This window comes from Herpailurus yagouaroundi, unplaced genomic scaffold, assembly GCF_014898765.1.
Source record: "Herpailurus yagouaroundi ecotype Mexico unplaced genomic scaffold, PumYag 213, whole genome shotgun sequence".
NCBI classification, from domain to species: Eukaryota; Metazoa; Chordata; class Mammalia; order Carnivora; family Felidae; genus Herpailurus; species Herpailurus yagouaroundi.
Genome location: NW_024412444.1, coordinates 6,808,963 through 6,830,217, shown reverse-complemented (window position 1 = coordinate 6,830,217; position 21,255 = coordinate 6,808,963). Strand labels below are relative to the sequence as shown.

The following is a 21,255-nucleotide window of genomic DNA, read 5'->3' as shown; positions in this document are numbered from 1 at the left end:
TGTTGTTGTAATAAGCCAGAGACCCTGGATAAGAACAAGGGGACCTCTCAGGCTTGTCACAAGGGATGTACGTTTTGACCCAGATGTCTGTACATCTCAGGAACCTCCGCTTCTGTAAGCAGGGCTGGAGATGGTGTCTTTGGAGGACCCCTTTCGGTATACAGTGGTGCTGAGTGGGGTTCCAGACCTTCCTGCTTTCTGGACTTAAGGTCAGCATCTTTGCTTCTGAAAAGTATCCATCACCTAAATTCTTCCCAGATCCTTGTCAGAGGGGCAGGAAGAGACGGAATTAAGAACACAGATAGCAAAGATTACCTTTGCAAGTACCTGGAAAATGGGGAGCAACAGAGAGGAAAGCTTTTCTGTAGAACTCTGATCCTAACGGGTGTTCCGTGTTAAGGGGGTGTCCTTATTCCTGGAAGGACACGGGGTGGGAGAATGACCAGTCTAGAGATTTCTCCCTCATCTTCCTAGTTTCCTGCATTTTATTTGAATAGTAAGTCTCTGTAACTTGAGTGATTATGGATACTGACACAGTACCGTCAGCGCAGCTGACATCCGGGTATGTGTGTGCGCGTGTGTCTGTCTGTCTGTCTCTCTCATTAGTCAGGAGAACCAATTAAATACTAGGCCTGCCATGTGCTGGCAAGTGTGTGCGCACTGCAGCGGGGAGCTCAGAGAATTGACGTTGATGGCTTACTGATCGTGGTCGATATTTACCGCCTCCTGACTAGATCATGCGCTGTGACATGCGCAGTGCTTTTCCTTTTTTTTTTTTTTTAATTTTTTTTTTTTAATGTTTATTTCTGAGACAGAGAAAGAGCATGAGTGGGGGAGGGCAGAGAGAGAGGGAGGGAGACGCAGAATCAGAAGCAGGCTCCAAGCTGTCCGCACAGAGCTGACAGGGGGTGACATGGGGCTCGAACTCACACACCATGAGATCATGACCTGAGCCAAAGTCGGTCGCTCAACCGACTGAGCCACTGAGGCACCCCGCGCAGTACTTTTTCAAGCACGGAATTCTTGGTTTTTGAAAAAGCCTCTCTCTTCGAAGTATCTCCCCTATCTAAAAGGACGAGAGGTTATTTTCAGAAATTTTAGTCAAAGACCAAATGTTCATGACTGTGCACTTAACATGTCCGTGGGCTTCTTACAAGTTCGACTGATCCATCCATGGGCCTTCCTACCACAAGGCCTCAGGCACCATACCGGCCCGGACCACACAGATCATGGGTTGGGCTTGAGGCCAAGGGAGCTGCTCGCCAGCATCCGTATCGATTTGATCGGCTACTAGAGAGGATATCACCCACTACCCTCCTGACTTCCCGTCAAGGCTTTCCTAGAAATCTTAAAATTTTAGAGCCCACGTTAGTTTTCTAAAAATGGATGAGTGAATGGAGAGTGATAAAGAAAGCGTGTTGGCACGTTGCTACTGAGAACTTTCCATGAGATGCACGTATATCTAATAGGTTGGCCATCTTTGGTCAAGCACCAGAAATACTGGGCTTGGATTTAGGAGAGGTGTTGTATGAAAAATGAAAACGTTTAAACAGTAGACTGTCAGGCAGTGTGGAGAAGTACTTTCTCGGTGAACGTGGCACAAAAGGAGTGCTTCACACTCAGGGACCAGCAAACGCACATCTCCCCTTCTGTTTGCATTCTGGCCCATGGGCCCACTGAGTTGGACCCGAGGAAAAACTGCCTTCCTGCCAGCTGGGATGTCTCTTCCTTGCTCCCCTCTAGAAGCATTCAGTGAATGCTTGATGTAGTTCTATCTTGCTATTTCTTCATTGCAATGAGTTTTAGAGAGCCATCTGACTCCGTGGTTTTCAGATTTGTGCAAGCGGCAGATGCTTGGAATCAGGACGTCAGAACATTCGTGAACTTAGAAGTAAATATTGACCAATTCAGTTGCATGAGAAAAATGAAAATTTAATTTGCTGGCAGATAAGCAGAGCAGCCCACAAAGGTGGTTTGAAGAGTAGCTTTAGGAGGAGAAACTTGAATTTGAGAAATCTGTGATCTGAGAAAACACTTCCTCAGTATGGATGGCAGAACACTCCACTCCACCTTCGAGAAATGCCAGCCTATTTCTGAGAACTGAGGTTCCAACAGAAATGGAGCAGAAGACCTTTCAGATTCTTATTTAAGTATGTGAAATACAGTTTATTTTTTCTGTATTTGAGAGGATTATGTTAACATCCTTGAATTCTTAACTACAGTTTTTTAGCCCATCTGGGACCCTATAAATTCTAGGCTTACTTTTATGGTCCCTTTTATGGTACGTGCCGTTTGAGATTATTTTATTTCTTCATTGGCTTTCTTAGAGCACTGGAGGGTCTGAAACCATTTTCCCTTATCACAGTGCTTCTTAACTGGGGGCACTACATACCAGCCTCCATGGGGCGGGGTGGTTCTTCTAGATGACACAGGACTTTGCCGCACCCTGGAACTGTTCAGCTGGGATCAGTAGGAGTGGGGCTCATCCAGCGTGGGTGCTTTAAAAGCTCCCCAAACCATGGGGCACGTGGGTGGCTCGGTTGGTTAAACGCTCAACTCTTGATTTCGGCTCAGGTCGTGACCTCACAGTTCATGAGATCGAACCTCGTGTCAGGCTCCAAGCTGATGGCTCAGAGCCTGCTTGGGATTCTCTCTCTCCCTTCTCTCCGCCCCTGCCCCACTCCTGCTTGTTCTTTCTCTCCCCCGCCCCCGTCTCTCTCAAAATAAATAAACTTTTTTTAAAAAAGCTTCCCAAACCAAAGAGATACATATGTACCGTTCATTGATAACCATCACTTGATTGAAACCTTACTGGTGTGCCTGTGTGTGCGTGTGTGTGCATACACACACACGCACACACACGCATGCATCTGAGAGAGAGAGAGAGACTGACTGATTTAAGGACCCGCCCCCCCCCCAAAGCTGAGGTGTACCTAAACTGGGGAATCTATGTTTCAGGAGAATATATGTTGCAAAGTAGATCAGGGGAAGCAGAAGTTACCTAATTTGAATCATTATTAAGCCAGTCAGGTCAATGAAAAAAAAAAAATCTATCGTCACTTCCTTAAAGGGTGCATGTTAGTTATGGGGGTGGGGAGGGGGAGTGTGCAGCATGGAAGGGAAGAAAAAAGGGGGAAAGGTAAGAATATAAGGTATATGGTGAGGACCCAGCAAACTATAAGTGGTAATTAAACTTGTAAATATATTTTTCATTCCAAACATGGTCCACTTCATTGTTTTCCCTTTTTTAAGGTATTTGCATAAACCAGTGTTCATTGTGAAGAAATCATACTTTTAGAAAATGGCCCTTTCTGATCCACAATCTTTGATTCAGGGAGGCATTTTTAGAGTGAATTGGACCTGCCCAGAAATTGGAAATTGCATGCACAGGGACACACGTGAGCATTTTCAGAAATTTTATCTCCATTCTCCAAAACTAGAGACAGTACTGACTCTTCGAACACATCGCAGTTGAAACATTTAAGAGGCATTAAAATTTGAGTTTCTTTTCCTTCTTTTTCAAAATCCCTACCTTTACTTGTTTATCCCTGGACACTACTAAAGGCCAAAAACAGTCTCTCATGGGACTTCTCTGAAAGGAGTGAGTTAAGATACAATGTCATGTGATGTTGACCCTGAACCAACTGCTTTTCTTCATCATTAAACCCACAGTGTATAATTTGTACACAAACAGAATTCACACCAGTGTGGTCAATGGTAGTGAAAAGTTGACACTAAACTAGAACCTGAATCAGTCCCTCACTGAAAGTAGACCTCCAGTAATTAGTGATTAAGGGACTAAATCTCTAACCATGTGGTTCATCCATAAAATGGAGGATGAAGCAAGCATTAATGAGTTTATTAGTTCCTATTTGTTATAAAAGAGTCAGGTACAGTATGATTGATTTTTTGTTACGGACAAAAGAGAAAACGGCCTGTGCGTCTGTATTTGAGTGAGATGTAGCCCCTCAGGGATCTCCCCGCCCCATTCTTGCTGCCCTATTCCCCACTCATCACACAGCAGCCCAAACGAGCACCTGGAAGGAGGCAGGTCTGACGGTGCCCCTCCACTGACTAAAGCCCTTTGTTAGCTTTCCATTTTCCAAAGATGCCAGTGAAGCTTGCGGTCTTGAATCAGGTATGATCTGCTCTTGCCCACTCGTCCCCCCCCCCCCTTTCCTCTTACCGCCCTTCCCTACTCTTACCTCTGGTTTCCATTCAGTTCCTACAACACGCAAGCTCACTCCGTTGTATGGCTCCAGCTACTTGATCTGCCTAGAAAGTCTTCCCCTACGGCTTCCCAAGGCTAATCTTCTTCAGGCATTTCTCCACCCCAGTGGCACCTCATCCTGTTTTACCTTCTTCGTCGCCCTGGACTGTTTGAAGTCACTTGTTTACTTGTTAGTTGCGGATTTTCACCATGAGAACGAGGCACCTTGTCTGTCTTGTTGGTCAGACTGCCCTGGCCCCTCACCACCGATGATCAAGGGACAGTAATAAGAGAGGAAAAGCATGGAAGGCTGTACCCCAAAAGGTTAATAGTAATGATCCCTAGGCGGAGGATGTGGAGTCATTTTAATTGATTTCTTTCCCTTTTGTTCATGTGTATTTCCTAATTTTTCTGCTGACATCATGTATTATGTATGTACTTCGAATGCTTAGCCAGGCTTAAGGAAGTGGTTTTAAAGCTTCTAGGCAAGAGAGCTTTATTGCAGAGCTTCTATTGCAGAGAAGGCATTATCTGCACGCGCCACACTGTGCTGTAGGTGCTGAATAAATGTTTGCTCAGTCTGCTGAAACCATTATTCTAAGGGAAGGCATTTCCCCGAAGGTCTGTAGGTAGTTACGCGCCCCCCCCCCCCGCCAACCAAGTTCCTGTGTGGGAAGAAAGAATGTATGACGTGCATCAAGGTACTTAGATGTGAAGACCCGTGTCTCCCAGGTTTCTGACCTTCATCCGCAGGGCTGTGCTTGTGTCTGATAATCACGGGGTTATTTTGCTCCAGGGAAAATCCATTATAAACAGCACATGGGGCACTAGGGTGTGATGTGCTTCAGTACACGCTGCTTTCATTTATTTATTTATTTTTCCCAAAGAGAATGTGGAGCCGCATGTAACAGTGAGTGAACAGTCTGCCTGCCTTCTTCCAGAAAAAGAATCTACAATATAGTTTTTCCTTTCTAAGTCACTTGGCTTGAACAGTCCCTTGGCCGATAACAGTTCTTTCTACTAATAGCTTTGTATGTTAGTAGTTGAATAGGTATGGTAATTATGTCTTAAAACAGGAGACTTATTTGGTGTGTGTGTGTGTATGTGTTTCTAGTTGAAGTCTGACCTGGTAAATTGAATGTCATTTGTTTCAGTGTTAGCACTTCTTGGGGCTAGTAAATACTTGAATGGTCCAGTATCTCAAGAAAAGCAGGTTTTCTTCAGCTAGGACACTGGGTCGTTAAGGTTCTATCTCATTGCTGAAGTCTGTCACCTTTGTTTAACTTTAACGCTGCCTTCTGGAAATCTGCAAATTTGGTAGAGGGAGGAATCCAAGACTAGAAAACTTGATGACTAATTTAGAAACAGAAAGAAGCTACTCCCTCAGACAAGAAAATCATGTGGGTTTTTTTTTTTTTCACATGGGTTTCCATCATTTTCACCTTCAGAGAAGATTCAGTTATTACTAGAGCCCTAAAATACTTTGTTCATTTCATATCCACGTAGCTGAAATCAAACTGACTGGCATTCTTTCCAAATTTAAGTAAAGGCAGCTAACGATGCATAATGGAAACTTGTTTTATTATTTCTAGTACAAATGCCGGCAAGTCATAGAAAAAAAAAAAAATCATTGTTTCAGCCTTCTGCAAGAGCAGTCCTGCAAGACATGTGCCGAGTAGGAGTGACTTATGTTCAGAACCCCCTAATGGCGTGGAACAGCCATCCAGATTGCTTCTAGAACAGTGCCCAAATGTACAATTGGTTAGAGCTTCTTTCCGTCTGGAAACGGGCACTGCTTAAAGAAAAATGCTGTGCCCAACAGAATCGTCCCAGGATACTTTGGATTAGATGAGCAGAGACAACTCTGAAGAAAAGTTGACTTAACTCTAGCGATTGGAATGCAGTCCCCAGGAAAAGCAAAGCTGTGGTGTGTATAAACAGGGCTTGGTGCGAGGCGCCAGAGGAGCGGGCTGGATCCCAGGGACACCGAGCACCAGAAGGATGCCGCCTGCTTGGCTAAAAGACCCAGCAGCAGGGCCAGCTATTGTGAAGCCCCTCCGCCAGATGAACAGGGACCCTTCTCTGGTCACAATAGCCATTCACGCTGAGCAGCCTCATTAAATATTCAGCCTGTGCTTCCGGCAGCTCATTAGGGCCGCAATGAGCGGTGACGTGGACGCTGGAAAGCCGAGGGCCAGCCAGCATCAGTAGGCAGAGGCTGAGTAAACTGCCGATGGCTTTTCTGTTCACTGCCTGTCCTATGATGACCGGTGTTTGCTCCCTGCTTTGCCTGAAGTACAGGTAAAATAAAAGCGAAAACAGGCAGGTGGCACCTAAGAGCTGCAGGTTTTTCCCTCTGAGGTGGTCTGGCAGGGACCTCGGATAGTGAGTGCTTGCCCCCTTAAAGCCCTCTGACCCTCTTACAGCGCTGACTGCAGCTTTGGGGGGGGCCTTTGCTAAGCACTAACAATGTGGTGCTATTGTGTACTTGGGCTGTTTGATGACTGCATTCGGGAGGGTTTGAGGTTTGGTTTTGAACTTGGTGCTAGAGGTTTCGAATACCAAATTACTCTTCTGTAACAGGTCAAACTCAGAAATATCTGGGGGTAATCCAAACAGTTTGTGCAGCAGGTTGACGACATTGGTGCCAAGTTCTCATGTATTTGAGTGGTTCACCACTGAGACTTTGCCTTTTGACTCTCAGGGTAGATCTGCTACAATAAAAAGTAAATATTCTGCAGCTATCGGGGGTTCTTCCAATAGACCGAATGTTGTCCTTAAATCTTGTTGCTTTTCCATGGGTTTGCACTCAGTGCTGTGTGATATTTAAAGCTGCTGAAATCTGTGAAAGAAGAATTGAAAAATGAACTCAAAGTGTAGTTTCTCTGGTCTCACTGTTTGCATGTTTTTCTCTTCCCTACACAGAAAATGTTTTCAGACAGCTCATTTCTATGTGGAAGATAGCAATTCACCTCGGGTGGTCCCCAATGAAAGTATCCCTATCATTCCTATTCCGGGTAAGTAAGACACCCTCTTATTTCCAATAGGCTAATTGTTTTTCTCTTCTGCCTGTACTTGTGTGTGACAGCCATGACAAAATATTATTTTCATAGCCTTTTAAAGCTTGCCCTAAGAGATCCTTAATTCAGGGTGCTTTAATGAAATCTTTGCTTCTTTACATATCTGCGGCGTGATGAAGTCCCCTTTAAGAGGAACGAATGCCTAGGAGTTAATCCACAGAATAGACTCCCGTGCAGGGAGGGGAAGTAACAGTAGACAAAAGGGAGAGGAGAGATACTGGCGAGCCACTTGGACTGAGTTTCATTTTGATAGGCAATTTGTGCTTACATTTTTTGTTTGTTTGTTTGTTTTTAATCACGATTTGTTGATACATTTCTCTTGCGTTTTCTCCTAAGTTTCCTTACTCTGAAAATACTTAATCTTAGCGTTGGCAGTTTGGGTTCTTAAGATTTGGGGTGGAAGTCTAGGGATACATTCTTGGTCCAGGACGTATTTCATTTGTCCTCAGGTGAAAAGGTGAAACGCTCAGTCAGCGTGAGGGGTAGGGACTGGTGGAATGCACTGGAGTAAATCCAAGCAAATGACATAAACCTTGAGGAGGTCAGGAGCCGGTTCGTTGTAACAGAGGAGACGTGGGAATTGGAGATGGCTCCCACCGTGTTTATCTGGTGTCCCTTCCTTTTTGCCAGATTTGAACTCTCTTCCTCTGGGTTTCATTACGTCCTTGTGAATATCTGTCTTTAGATCTCTCAGACATCCATCCTCCTGACGTTATATCTTTGTAAACTGAGGCACTGCTTGTAGTAGTGTCCCACACGCCTGCAGCTCCCCTCTTTTCTCCAGAATGGTCTTCACCGTCGAATATCCCATGTGTCGCCCTTGTTGGTGCCTCGTCTCTTCCGCCTACACTGAGAGCTTCATAAAGGCAAGTGGACGTCTCCTTGGTGTGAGAATAATAGCTGGCATATAGTAAGCATTCTTTAACTCTCTGAATGAATGAATCAGTGAGTTAACATCAGCAGACCTTTCTTCAGGTTCTTGAAAGGCTCTATCTGCGAAGCTCAGAGGTACAGTCATTCTCTCAGTACCAAGGAATGCTTCTGTTGTTTAAAAATCTTCACGAGGTGCAGTTATGGTTGGGGATTTAATTGGACCTTTATGTGTCCGTGTATGTTAAGTCATTAGCTATTGTTGAGCTTGGCCGTGTTTTCTCCTTCCTGGTCAGCTTCTGTCCCTAAAGCTTGTCACACAGAAACAAGGGGTAGCAGAAGAGTCTCTGGTTAGGTTCCGACTGGGCTATTTCATGGCTGCTAAATAATTCCTAGACAAACAGGACGGGTGTTGTGTCACCCTCCTTTCTTGACTGACCGTCACCCTTGGGTCTCGATGGAGGAAATTGCACTCTTGCCTTTGAGAGGAGAAGCAGCAGACCGCAAGCCTTAGTCTTCCACTTGCACGGAGTAAGTAGTTTCGTTGACACCACGGGATTTGTGCACTGGCATGTATATAATCATTTTCCTCTTGCATCACCTAGAGTACGTGTTGAACTCTGGAAAATTCCTAGGAGCCTCTCTCCCTGTGAACTGATTTTCATCTGACAAACACAGCCGTTGGGTAGCTGTGCGGTTGAAATCTGTTTTAAAAATTTTTTTAATGTTTGTTACTCATTTTTGAGAGAGAGAGAGAGAGACAGAGCATGAGTGGGGGAGGGGCAGAGAGAGGGGGAGACACAGAATCCGAAGCAGGTTCCAGGCTCTGAGCTGTCAGCACAGAGCCTGATGTGGGGCTTGAACTCACGAACCATGAGATCACGACCTGAGCCGAAGGCAGACGTTCAACCCACTGGGCCACCCAGGCGCCCCGAAATCTGTTTTAAAAGGCTAAATCGTGAGATACTTCTTGGGGCTGTTCTTCAGTTTTTATTTTCTTTTCTCACTGGATAGGGAATCAGAAAATCTGCAGTCCCCCCCGCTGCCTCCACCATGAAACCTTTGGTCAGTACATTGACCTCTGTGAGCCTTAGTTCCCAGAAATCTGTAAAGTGAACAGGATACTTGATCTCCTTGCACTTGAGGCAGTGGTAAAAATCACACGAGATACTATGTTATAAAAGCATTTTGGACACTATAAGCCAGAAACATCCGTTGTTGAAGCTTTCCTTTCCAAATTATGGTATTATTCATCCCAGGAGCCTTGGAGAGTGAGCATTTGCATGGTACTCAGGTTAAGATGGTCCCAAACACTGAACCAGGCGCACTGGGTGTGGTCTGCCACGCCTTGCTCTTTGCCTTGGACTTGAGGATGTTCCTTTCACCGGAAGCCTCACAAAATGCCATCAGTCGTGCCTACCTTGCCACACCTCTGGGTAAGGTGTTTCACACCGGAAAGGCTTTCGAGAGTTTTCTGCCTCGTTTCCCAGCTACCTGTTGAGTCACCAAGGTAAATAGAGTAGTCCCCCTGCCCCCCTTCACCGTGGGGTATACGCCCTGCAACTCCCAGTGGATGCCCGGAACTGCAGATCTCCTCAAACCCTATATATACTGTTTTTTTCCTACACATACATAGCTGTGATAAAGTTTAATTTATAAATCAGGCATAGGAAGAGATGAACAATAGTAACTGATAATAAAATAGGACAGCTATCATAATACACTGTAATAAGAGTTACACGGTCTTTCTCAACATACTCTGCGCTACTCACCGTCCTTGTGATGGTGTGAGCTGATAAAATACCTGGGTGACGAGACGAAGCGAGGTGAATGACCTCGCATTCCGCTACTACTGTCCTTCTAACCAGACCTCAGGAGAAGGATCACCTGCTTCTGGACCACGGCCGATGGCAGGTAACAAACCTCGGATGAGGGGGGACTTCTGTACTCAGAACCCGAGGGCGTTTTTTTAACTGGGAGTTTTTCCTGATTCATACTGGTAGTGTAAGTACATGGGATGAAAATTGCTTCAGGTTCTCCACTGGTTGAGAAATCCATGGAGTTCAGTGGTACCTCCCTTGACGTAGGAAACGCATCCTTGAGGAGCTGGAACACCTCTGTCCAAATGAATTAGTTTAAATCTGCAGGGCGGTGTGATGGTCAAGGACCTGGAGAACCCGAGAGTGAGACCAGTCTTTCTGTTTTCACAGACCACACAGCCTTCCCTGGGCACATGCCAATACAGCTCAACGCGTGTCTGTCTCCCTTAACTGGGAAAGAGTTACTTTACATAACCTTTCTTGAAAGAGTTTTTAAGTTAATCACATTCTCTAATTTTCCTTAAACAAAACCCCCACTGTTCCGTTGAGTAGTTATATTTGTAAAATATTTTGTAATTTATGATTCACGTTAACAGTCCATTATTCTGTTTATTCTTACGGTTTCTTCTGGTTATTAGCATACAGCTGTGTCCTGCGTAAGAAATTCAATGTAAGAAGAACGCAGTTTTTAACAAATTCGTGAGTTATTTTCACTCTGATGAAGCTTTCAACCCAACTTTTCCCTGGTGGAGACCCCCATGGGGTCATTCCAAATGGTTTACCCTAGGAATTATGTCATCGTTCATATTTCCAAAAATGGTAGGATATTTATAGAACTCATATGGAATGTTTGTTCTCCCCAGTAGACCTGTTAGATTTTCTTCTTGTTCAAAACCTAGTAACAGGACTACTGGCCCTCTGATTTATGAACTTTATCACCTGAACTCCTTATGTCCTATAACTGATTATTTAAAAAATGAGTTTTTCAGATATTTTCCAGGTACCGGTTTTTCCAGTATTTTCAGGGGCACCTGGGTAGCTCAGTAGGTTCAGCGATCAACTCTTCATTTCAGCTCAGGTCATGATCTCATGGTTCGTAAGATCGACCCTTGCTGGCCTGAGGGCTGACAGCATGGAGCCTGCTTGGGATTCTCTCTCTCTCTCTCTCTCTCTCTCTCTCTCTCTCTCTTTCTCTGTGCTCCCCCCCCTTTCTCTCTCTGCCCCTCTCCCTCTCACACTCTTTCTCTAAATAAACTTAAATTTATTTGTTTACTTATTTATTTATTTCCAGGCAAACACTATAGTAAACTGAGCCATTATACTGGTTAAAAACGTATGCCAAAGGGTACGATTGAAAAGCCATCAGGCACCAAACTGTTACAAAATAAAACTTCTGGGTCAGCACTGTAGACTATGGAATGAGGTCTGCTCCTAGAACTTCCTTTACATTGAACCTCTTTAAGAAACCATCATCACATGGGGCGCCTGGGTGGCTCAGTCAGTTAAGGGTCCCTACTTCAGCTCAGGTCGTGATCTCATGGCCAGTGAGTTCGAGCCCCTCATCCGGCACTGTGCTGACAGCTCAGAGCCTGGAGCCTGCTTCGAATTCTGTGTCTCCCTCTCTCTCTGCCCCTCCCCCACTCATGTTCTGTCTCTCTCTGTTTCTCAAAAATGAATAAACTTTAAAAAAAAATGTTTTTAAATCATCATCATGTAACGTGTATTGAGCATTTACTGACGACATGGTTTATTTTCACTGCAATCCTAGAGAGACCAGTGCCATTGATATCCTTCCCTTAGAGATGAGGAAACTGAGGCTCAGAGACACTGTTAATTCGCTCAAGGTTACACAGAGTTAGCATTGGAATGCATTGGAGTCCGCATTGGAATCGGCTGTGTGGCTTCAAAGGACAGATGCCTAGAAAAGGCTCTCCACCCCTGTTGGCATGTTCTTCTGACAGTTCTGATCTCTCAAGACTTCAGGCTCCTCATTTGGATGTTGCTTCATGAAACCAAGGCCTTTTCAAATATTCATGTGTAGTCTTTCTGAGCTCTTGATCCTTATCTTCTTTCACCAGCACTGACCATTTGCTTCTCCATTAAGTTCTCCTTCATCCCCCTGAACAGTTTCCTTATGTTGCTGAAGTTTCTTCCATATCAAACACTCATCTGCACTTTTGTCCTGTAGTCATTTCTATTTTCTTCCTATGAAAAAGACACTCCGCCCACTGATACCTCCACTCCCTGTGCAAAAAGAGGCCTGTGTGTTTTAATGACTTGGGGAGAAATTCACAAATAGATTCAAACTTTTGGATGAATCTGCTGTGGTTAAAATTCATAAACAAACTGTTCTGGCCTTTAAATCCCAAAGCATAAGTGGGATCACTAAGTTACACTGACTCTGTGAGAAGTATTACAAAATAGGCAAATGGTTAAGGAAAGCTTTGCTAATGGATAATCGTCCCTGGGAGATAGCCATTTATAGGACTTTTTGAAGAATTCTGAGTCATTGTACTCATCTCATTGAAATTTTAGGAGTTTAGAATCTTCAGTGTGTTCCTCTGATTTAACATAGCAAAGATAGTCTCGTAAGGATGAAGCCATTTTTTCCTGATCTCCCCTGGACTTCTGTACAACGTGGAAATGCTACAGAATGTGAATATGGTGGCTAAGGTGGGTTAGCATTAGAAAGCACTCCTCTAGGGGCGCCTGGGTGGCCTAATCGGTTAAGTGTCTGACTCTTAATTTCAGCTCAGGTCATGATCTCACAGTTTGTGAGATTGAGCCGCGTGCCAGGCTCTGTACCGAGCACAGACCCTGCTTGGCAATCTCTCCCTCTCCCTGCCCTTCTCCCACATGCACAAGCGCGCACCTGCTCTCTCTCAAACATTAGTAAAAAACGGGCGCCTGGGTGGCTCAGTCGGTTGAGCGTCTGACTTCAGCTCAGGTCATGATCTCATGGTCTGTGAGTTCGAGTCCCACATCAGGCTCTGTGCTGACAGCTCAGAGCCTGGAGCCTGCTTCTGATTCTGTGTCTCCCTCTCTCTCTGCCTCTCCCCTGCTCATGCTCTGTCTCTCTCTATCTCAAAAATAAATAAAAACGTTTAAAAATTTTTTTAAAAACATTAATAAAAAGCAACAACAAAAACTCCTCTAATGCAAGAGTATTTATCCAACATGAAAGAAATTAAGGAAGTGTTTTTTTTTTTTTTAAGTGTATTTATTTTAAGAGAAAGAGCGCAGGGGAGAGGCAGAGAGAGAGGGAAAGAGAGAATCCTAAGCAGGCTCCATGCTAAAAGCACAGAGCCCAACTCAGGGCTCGACCCCATGAACCACGATCATGACCTGAGCCAAGATCAAGAGTCAGTCACTTAACCAACTGAACACCCATGTGCCCCAGAAGTGTTTTTGAAGTTATGTTCGTCACTACAGAAGTGTCATCAATTCTTTCATCAGGAAAATTTGGAATTATAGTGCCTATTCCATATATGATATTTGGGAAAAGTGGTTGGTTTGTTGGCCAGTTGGTTGGTTTTCCAGGTAGGCTGAACTCTTGTGCAGAATGAAAGGGGCGTTGACTCTTGGGGCGCCTGGGTGGCTGAGTCAGTTGAGTGTCCGTCCAGCTCTTGATTTTGGCTCAGGTCATGATCTCACTGGTCATGAGTTCAAACCCCACATTGGGCTCTGCACTGGTAGCTCAGAAACTGCTTGGGATTCTCTGTCTCCTCTCTCTCTCTCTGCACCTCCCCGACTCATGCTTGCTCTGACATGCACTTCTTCTCTCTCTCTCAAAAGTAAACTTTAAAAAAGGGGGGAAGCTTTGACTCAGTATTTTTTTTTCACTAATTGTTTTCCAAAATCCATTGGTTCTCCATTGTCACCCTGGGAGAGTTAAGCATAATAGAATGCAGTAACTTAGCTGTCCGTCCTCTCAAAATGCTTTCTCAGGTAGTTATTTCTAAGACATTTTTAAGATACTAAAGTGGTCACACATTTCCATTAAGATCCATATTATCCTTAACCTCTGCAACTACTTTTAAAAATCTAGAGTTTCCGGGGCGCCTGGGTGGCGCAGTCGGTTAAGCGTCCGACTTCAGCCAGGTCACGATCTCGCGGTCCGTGAGTTTGAGCCCCGCGTCAGACTCTGGGCTGATGGCTCAGAGCCTGGAGCCTGTTTCCGATTCTGTGTCTCCCTCTCTCTCTGCCCCTCCCCCGTTCATGCTCTGTCTCTCTCTGTCCCAAAAATAAATAAACATTGAAAAAAAAATTTTTTTTAAATCTAGAGTTTCCAATCTTGAGATACTCCTTTTAAATGACAAACTTCAATAATATTTTCATTGCAGCTATTGAAGTGTTACATACATACGTCATCTGTAAACTATTTCCACTGTATTGCATTATTCTTTTAGACTTTCTTTACATTATAGCTTTTTAAAATCAAAACTTAGTTCATTAAATTAACCTGATTAGAGAGAATGTTGTAAGGGGTTTTCCAAATCTGCATATTGTCAAGCACAAATGTCCTTAGAAATGCTTTTCTTCTGGAAATTAGAACATCCAACTTGCTAATAAGAGCATTAGAAAACAAAATGTTGCTGCTAACCAGTAGCTTGGAAATCCAGAAATGATTCATGCCTTTCCAGCAGTTAAAATACATCTTAATAATTTGAAGGTCACTTGCTACAGCAGGGTGCCAGCATATAAAGGGATTTTAAACATGCAGTTTAAAACCCTTGGGATTAAACCAACCTTGTTGGCATATTTTATTTATACAGAGATTATCTCCAAAGGAGATTCATTGGTCTTTTGACTATAATGAAGCCTTTTCTTTATTGACTTCATTGTGTCATAAATGAAAAGAGATTTCTTTTTATGGCAGGAAATAAAATGTTCCAATCTCTGCAACACTCCTTGCATCCAAAGAGTCTGATTTAGACAAAAATCTATTTGTTGTGCCCTAACTCGGAAACTAAAATCGCGGTAATGTTCCTTTATTTCATGTTTGCTTTATCTTCCTAAGTGGACACAGAGGTATTACCAAGTGCAGACAGAGACCTGAACTTGGCTTCTGGGAACCGAGAGCACAGACACAAGAAGGGACTGAGTTGTTCCTGAAATCCGGGACTGTGCACTAGGGAGGAGGTTGACAATCCTGTTGTGGGACTTGGGGGACCAAGGGTAAGGTCTGAGCAGGAGTGACTTGATCCAGTGACTCTGCTGGGGCTTTATAGGTTCTTCTTATAAATTTGCCCGAGGACAGATTGGGTTGGGATTTGCCATAGGGTTGCAGGAACTTGAATGGGTTAAACAAACTTCACAGAGATTGGTGGCAGAGTAGGTGACTTAAGGCCCTCTGGAATGTTCATTGTAATTCTTTATGTACCCACACCCTGCCAGTACGGTATTTTCTAAAATAGACGTTAAGCCAGTTGACCCCAGCACTGAGCATCTTGGCAGGAAGGTAAACACTACAACACTTTTTTTTTTTTTTTTACTTGACATCGTCAAGGTGACCAGAGTATTAGTGTGAATTCTCCAGGTTTACAGAAGCTTACTCTTCAAGCCAAAGTGTATCATTTCATTCGTTCTAAGTCAAAGTTTCTTTAAAATGCATTATTGTGGTTTTCTGCCCTCTAGCCGTGTACGTTCAATTGAAGGTCGAGAGACTTGAAATAAGGTAGAAGAGATGAGACTGTGGAGTTGGCCTGGGCCCCACCAGTTGATAATGACAGTGGACACTGGCCAAGCTCTTTGGTCTCTTGTAGTCAGTTTGCCTGTCTATAAAATGGGTAATCACCCCCCGAAATTATAGGGCTGTGCATATAAAGCAATTAGCACCCGACAGTAAATGAGTTACAAAGCATTTAGTAAATGCCAAGCACTCATCTGCTTTTTGTAACACTATGAGTTAGGTAGTTATTCGCATTTCACAGATGAGGAAAAAGAACCGCAGAGAGTTTGAAGTCCCACCACCAGGCCATCTTGCTCTGGCCACCATTTCCCCGAGGTGCCTGATACACGCAGAATGCTTTCCATCATCAGTAACCGAGAAGAAGGACGCTACACAATCTTACCGAGTTACAGGCTAAATACCCTGCCACAGAGCTGCCTGACAGGCTGAGCCCTGTCTGCAGCACCTCCCTGTGGCTGATGTTCAGTTCAAGAACGGCCTTGGCTACTGACTTTCTTTCTTTTTTCAAAATGATTTACTTACTTGTGCGAAGACAGACAAGAAAGTGAAGTTTTTCCCCTTTTGTTTATCTGTTACTCCTGAAGAATAAGAGAAGGCAAAGTAAGATTGTGAAAGTAGCTTAGAACCATACACCAATGTATGGGTGATTTCCCACTAATGGCTCCAAAGATGCAAGTACAACAGAGACATAACTAGATTTGGAAGTAGCCTCTCTCTGTGTTCCGTGTGTTCTTTGTTCCTTACAGTGTTGTATTCAAGGTCAACAGTCTTGAGTCTTCCAATGCTCTGCTTTGGGTACCTACAAACCAGAGACCAATTCCAGGCTTCCTCAGAAGTGGTACATGAGGATGTTTCGTTGTGGACTGCCGAAAATAAAAGGTCTCTTGTATATGAAGTTTAATTCCAGCCACCAAAGGCCGAAATCTTGGAACAAAGTGTAAATAGTAATATCGCATAACAATCTCACCCTTAAGGTGCTGATTCTCAGCTGACTATACCAAGCACTTTATAACAGGATGATTTAATGATAAAAGCAGTACTCTCATTTTTGCTGAATTTAAATCTTCGCTATATGAAAATTCTAGAAGTAAATAGGAGAAGGGGAAAAAAGGGAAGCAAACCACAAGAGACTTTTTTTTTTTTTTTTAAGTTTATTTCTTTGGAGAGAGGGAGAGAGAGGGAGAATCCCAAGCAGGCTCTTTGCTGTCAGGGCAAAGTCCACACGGGGCTTGATCTCACAAACCATGAGAACCTGAACCAAAATCAAGAGTCAGATGCTTAACCAACTAAGCCACCCAGGTGCCCCAACAGACTGTTAACTATAGAGAACAAACCGAAGGTTGACGGAGGGAGGTGGGCAAGGCCTGAGCTAGGTGTATGATGGATATTAAGGAGGGCACTTGAGTGTTACAGGTGAGTGACGAATCACTAAATTCTCCTCCTGAGGCCAATATCACCCTATATGTTAATAACTAACTGGAACTTAAAAACTTGAAACAAAAAACGCTGGCACAAAATTTAAACATAACATTTTATCCAAGGGACTCTAATTAAACCAAGATACTCGGTTTAACTCCTTGTTCTTCCTTGAAATCGGAGAATGTAGACAAGTTATGTATCACAGCACGTAGGAGAAAGAGCTTTGCATTCATTGCACCAGGGTTCAGATCTCAGCTCTGCCTACTGAGTTATCGGTCGCTTTGGACATGTTGCTTCCGTTACCTCCTGTGTAACATGAGGATAACAATGCCCCCTTCACGTAGTTCTGGTAAAGATAAATGTACCGAAAGCATTTAGCACAGTCCCTGGTAACCAGTCTAGGGCTTAATAAACGGTGATTCTGTTCTCATTATACCCACTCTATCTTGAGACCGTTTCATTATATATCCTAACGATCTCCCATCTAACCTGGAGGTCAAACCTCTTCCCTTTGATGCTAGCTCATAGTTTTCTTTATCAGCACTACATCGGTGACCTTTATTTTTGCCTGAGTCATCAAACCCCTCCCTTTTATGGCACTTGGAGTCTTCACCATGTAATTACATGCTGTTCTTGCCCGCACCTGCTTACGTTCATTGCTTCTCCAACACAAATGTGCCCTTGGGCAGAGACCATCTCCCTAATGTCCGGATGAGTCCTGGGTGCTCAGGAAATGCCTCCTCCAGTGGTTTCCCATTCACTCGGCCCATATACACAGACAGCAGCCATTCTCTCTTGACCTTGGATCCGCGACCCGCTTCCCCTGCCATGGTCCAGCTTTCAGTTAATCTTTCTGAGCTTATTTTCCCAACTGTGAGATGGGTAGGAAAATAGCCTCTATCTCCCAGGGTTGATGAGAGGATTTGAGTACATGTTAATGCACCTAAAGGGCATAGAAAAGTGCCTCGTCCATAGTTAGTGCTGCTAATGTCCTCTGCGTTCAGCAACGGAACATACTTCGGTGAAAAAGCATCTTTCATATGGATGACCTCTAACACCACAGGGTTTTTCCAGATAAAAGCTGAGATCAGGTCTATGCTGCTGTCCTAATTGCTTGGCCTTCTGCTAGTTACGGTAATTTTCTAATTATCTGGTTCTTGCTGAGAGAAATTTAAGAGGAAAACTATTAGGACTTTGAATTAGTCATAGCCTTATATTCATCGTAATATTGACAAAAAAAGATTTATGACCCTTCAGCTTCATGTATCTTGATTGAAAGACAAATACCATGTTACCTGGGCAGCTGGTGGTGGTCCGTGCTGAGCGTGTGTGGGTGTGTGTGTGTGTGCGCGCGCGTGCCTGTTGGTAGTTTCATGACGTTACTGGTGGTGCCTGGAAATGCAGAGGGGTGTGGTTACACTTCCTTGGATGAAGAAGCTAATTGGAGACACTAGTGAGTCATATATTTCCATGATTATCATACTGAGCTCTGCTGGATTTCTCCTGCTCTAGCCACGGGGGATAGCAGGCAGACTGATTTCTGAGCACGTATGGCATTAGCTTGAATACTATATCTGAGCAATTGGCAGAAAAGAAAAAAATGATAGTTACCCTAAAAGCATTTTTTTTTTTAATGACTTGAGGTGGGCTTTGGCCTTTGAAATGCCGTGGGTTTTGCCCTTTTTTGTTTTTTGACTCTGCAGAGTAAAATAGCTCTAAAGCTGACCTGTTGTTTTTTCTTTCTTTAAACTACAGTCCCTGTGCACCGTAAATTTATTGGAATTCTAAAAATCTAAGCTATCATGGGATAAATGTTGCCCTCAGCCTATTTATGCCTGTTAATGATGTCCCCCTCGCAAAGGGGTGTCTTTGGGTTTCTAAGTAAAGTGGAAGGCTGCATTCTATAGTGTTCGCAGGGTTACATTGTATCTCATGTTGCTCGTTTTGCCCCTTGTCCAAAGGTGAGTGTCTTTGGGTTAATCTTCTTGAGACTCCGGTTTTGTACATATTAACCCTTCAGCCTCAGCTTAATTTCTCTGCCACTTGATCTTAATTGTAGAATTTGCTTACTCCTAAACATTTGAAGGGAAGTCAGTCAGATAATTTTGGAAATTTGTCTTGAACTGTGCATTCTGCTCAATATTCTGGAGAAACGTTTTGGCTCTGCTTACTTTGTTAATGCTGGTTACATCATTATGGGAGCTATAGATTTCTTGGGCGTGCAAAATGATTGCATATTCATGAACATCTTCAATCCTGAAATATTTGTAAATAACTTGGCAATTTTTTTCATAAGGTGGCCTATTAAAATGATTAGGTCTTTAATTGTTCACACAGAAAGAATTTGTGCTTACAGAGCACCACCTATTTGATAAATAACGTTTCTATGCGAGGCAATTTGGATTATGAACATATAAGTCACCTTCCTTAAACAAAGTATAAGAGATGCTATTTTCCACTTAAGAATGATTCAAGTTTGAAAATGTCAATAGATGCAAAAAGCCACCCTGGAGCTTTGCTCTCTCGAAAGAAAGTAGAGAAGGAATGACATAGTCAATGTTAACTGTCACCAGATGAAGAGAAATCAGATTGTCAGGCCTGGATCTATAACATTCTTGCCAAAGTAGGACCTCATTTACACATACAGATCTTCATACCCTTTGCTAAGAAAAGCATCTGTGGCAGTTTAGATGTTTGTGCGTTTGCCAAAGATCTTTCACTCTGAATAAAGTAAATGTCATGTCTGTTGTTTATCTCAAATTCAGCAGAGTATTTTTAAAAGGAAATATTTGCGGGGGAGGGTCGAGGGAAGGAGGTTGGGGAGCTCCAGTTAGCGGGGTGTGGCAGTTTTACGGCCAGTACTCAAGTATCAGGCTGGATCTGGACAAAGCAGCTTAAAACACACTTGGGGCTCGTATAGCCGAAAGCATCCCTCTGAAGTGACAACGTTGCAATAAATTGGAAAGTGGAGTCTTCCTGAATCTCTACCTAGTCTGTCAACACCCAAAAAATCCAGTTAATTCAGTCAAACTGATTATTTGGCATCGTGTAGACACAGCTGTCTTGAACTCAAATTTTGAACATTTAAACATAGATGGCATTGTACCCGAAGCCAGCTGGTACAATGGCATCGATCTGTAATTGTGTATAAAGATTGCTTCGACTTGAGAGATGCTCCAAGTTCAAGCTGGACCCCACTGCAGAGCAATTTTTGAGAAATCTTAGGTTGTGATAAAATTTCTTGACAAATGAGGTACCTTAGGTAGGTTCAGACTTTGAGTTGAGAGTATGATGCGGTCATTTAACTATGTAAATTGCCTAAAACATTAAAAAAAAAAAAAAAAGTAATTCCCTACATACTTGAAAAGGAAACAAACCTGTATTTAACCTTGCTTCTCGACATTCAAAACCATAATGAGATAGAAATGTAAGATACATCCTGAGACGACTCTTGAGGACCTCTACTTCAGGTGACCGAATTACAGCCCTCTTTGCAAAAGTCAAATGTTTGTCTTTAATAATCCCTTGTCCGTGTTACTTGTTTTATTGAAGTGTATTCTGTGTGACTCTGAATATCATTTTATCCCCACAGATGACATGGAAGCCATTCCTGTCAAACAGTTTGTTAAACACATCGGTGAGCTGTATTCTAATAACCAGCATGGGTTCTCCGAGGATTTTGAGGTAGGTTTCGAGACTGAAAAGTAACTTCCGGAGACCCAACCCTTACTGTGTGAGGCTTGTTAGAAACTCGAGCTGAGTTCATTCTGGCATAACAAAACAATAGTGGGAAAAGTGGAGACCGGTTTGCTGCTGCTGCTGCTGCTTTTCTGCGTCACGCTTACAACTGTGACAAGCACTCTCATCCCAGTAAACATTAGGCGAGAGGGAGTTGGTCACCCATGTCCTGAACGTGCGTTTCTACGGAAGAGTGGACTCAGGGGTAGAGAGGAGGCACGCGCCCCGCGCCCCCCCCCCCCCCCCGGTCCTGTCTTCATCTTAATCCTGAGCGGGCCAGTAGTCCTCACGCCGAGGGTAGGGTCCGTGTCTCTGGGTGCACGAGGTGTTGAGGGGGCCGACTGCACGGTAGGTAGGGTGCTTCCTCATCCTCGGGCCAATCACCTCCTCTCCGATTCCCTGGGTCCCTCGCTTTTAACAGTGGCG

At 43.8% G+C, this 21,255-nt stretch overlaps 1 protein-coding gene across 4 annotated transcripts in view; it reads left to right on the top strand.

Annotated features, from left to right (window-relative positions):
- The window catches only part of PTPRG (protein tyrosine phosphatase receptor type G), a 722,691-nt gene that overhangs the window by 657,049 nt on the left and 44,387 nt on the right, over positions 1-21,255 (top strand). For all 4 annotated transcript variants that reach the window (XM_040454574.1, XM_040454572.1, XM_040454573.1 and 1 more), the window contains 2 exons: positions 7,136-7,227; positions 20,684-20,775. In XM_040454574.1, coding sequence (XP_040310508.1) covers positions 7,136-7,227; positions 20,684-20,775 — 184 coding nt within the window. The remainder of the gene's footprint in view (positions 1-7,135; positions 7,228-20,683; positions 20,776-21,255) is intronic.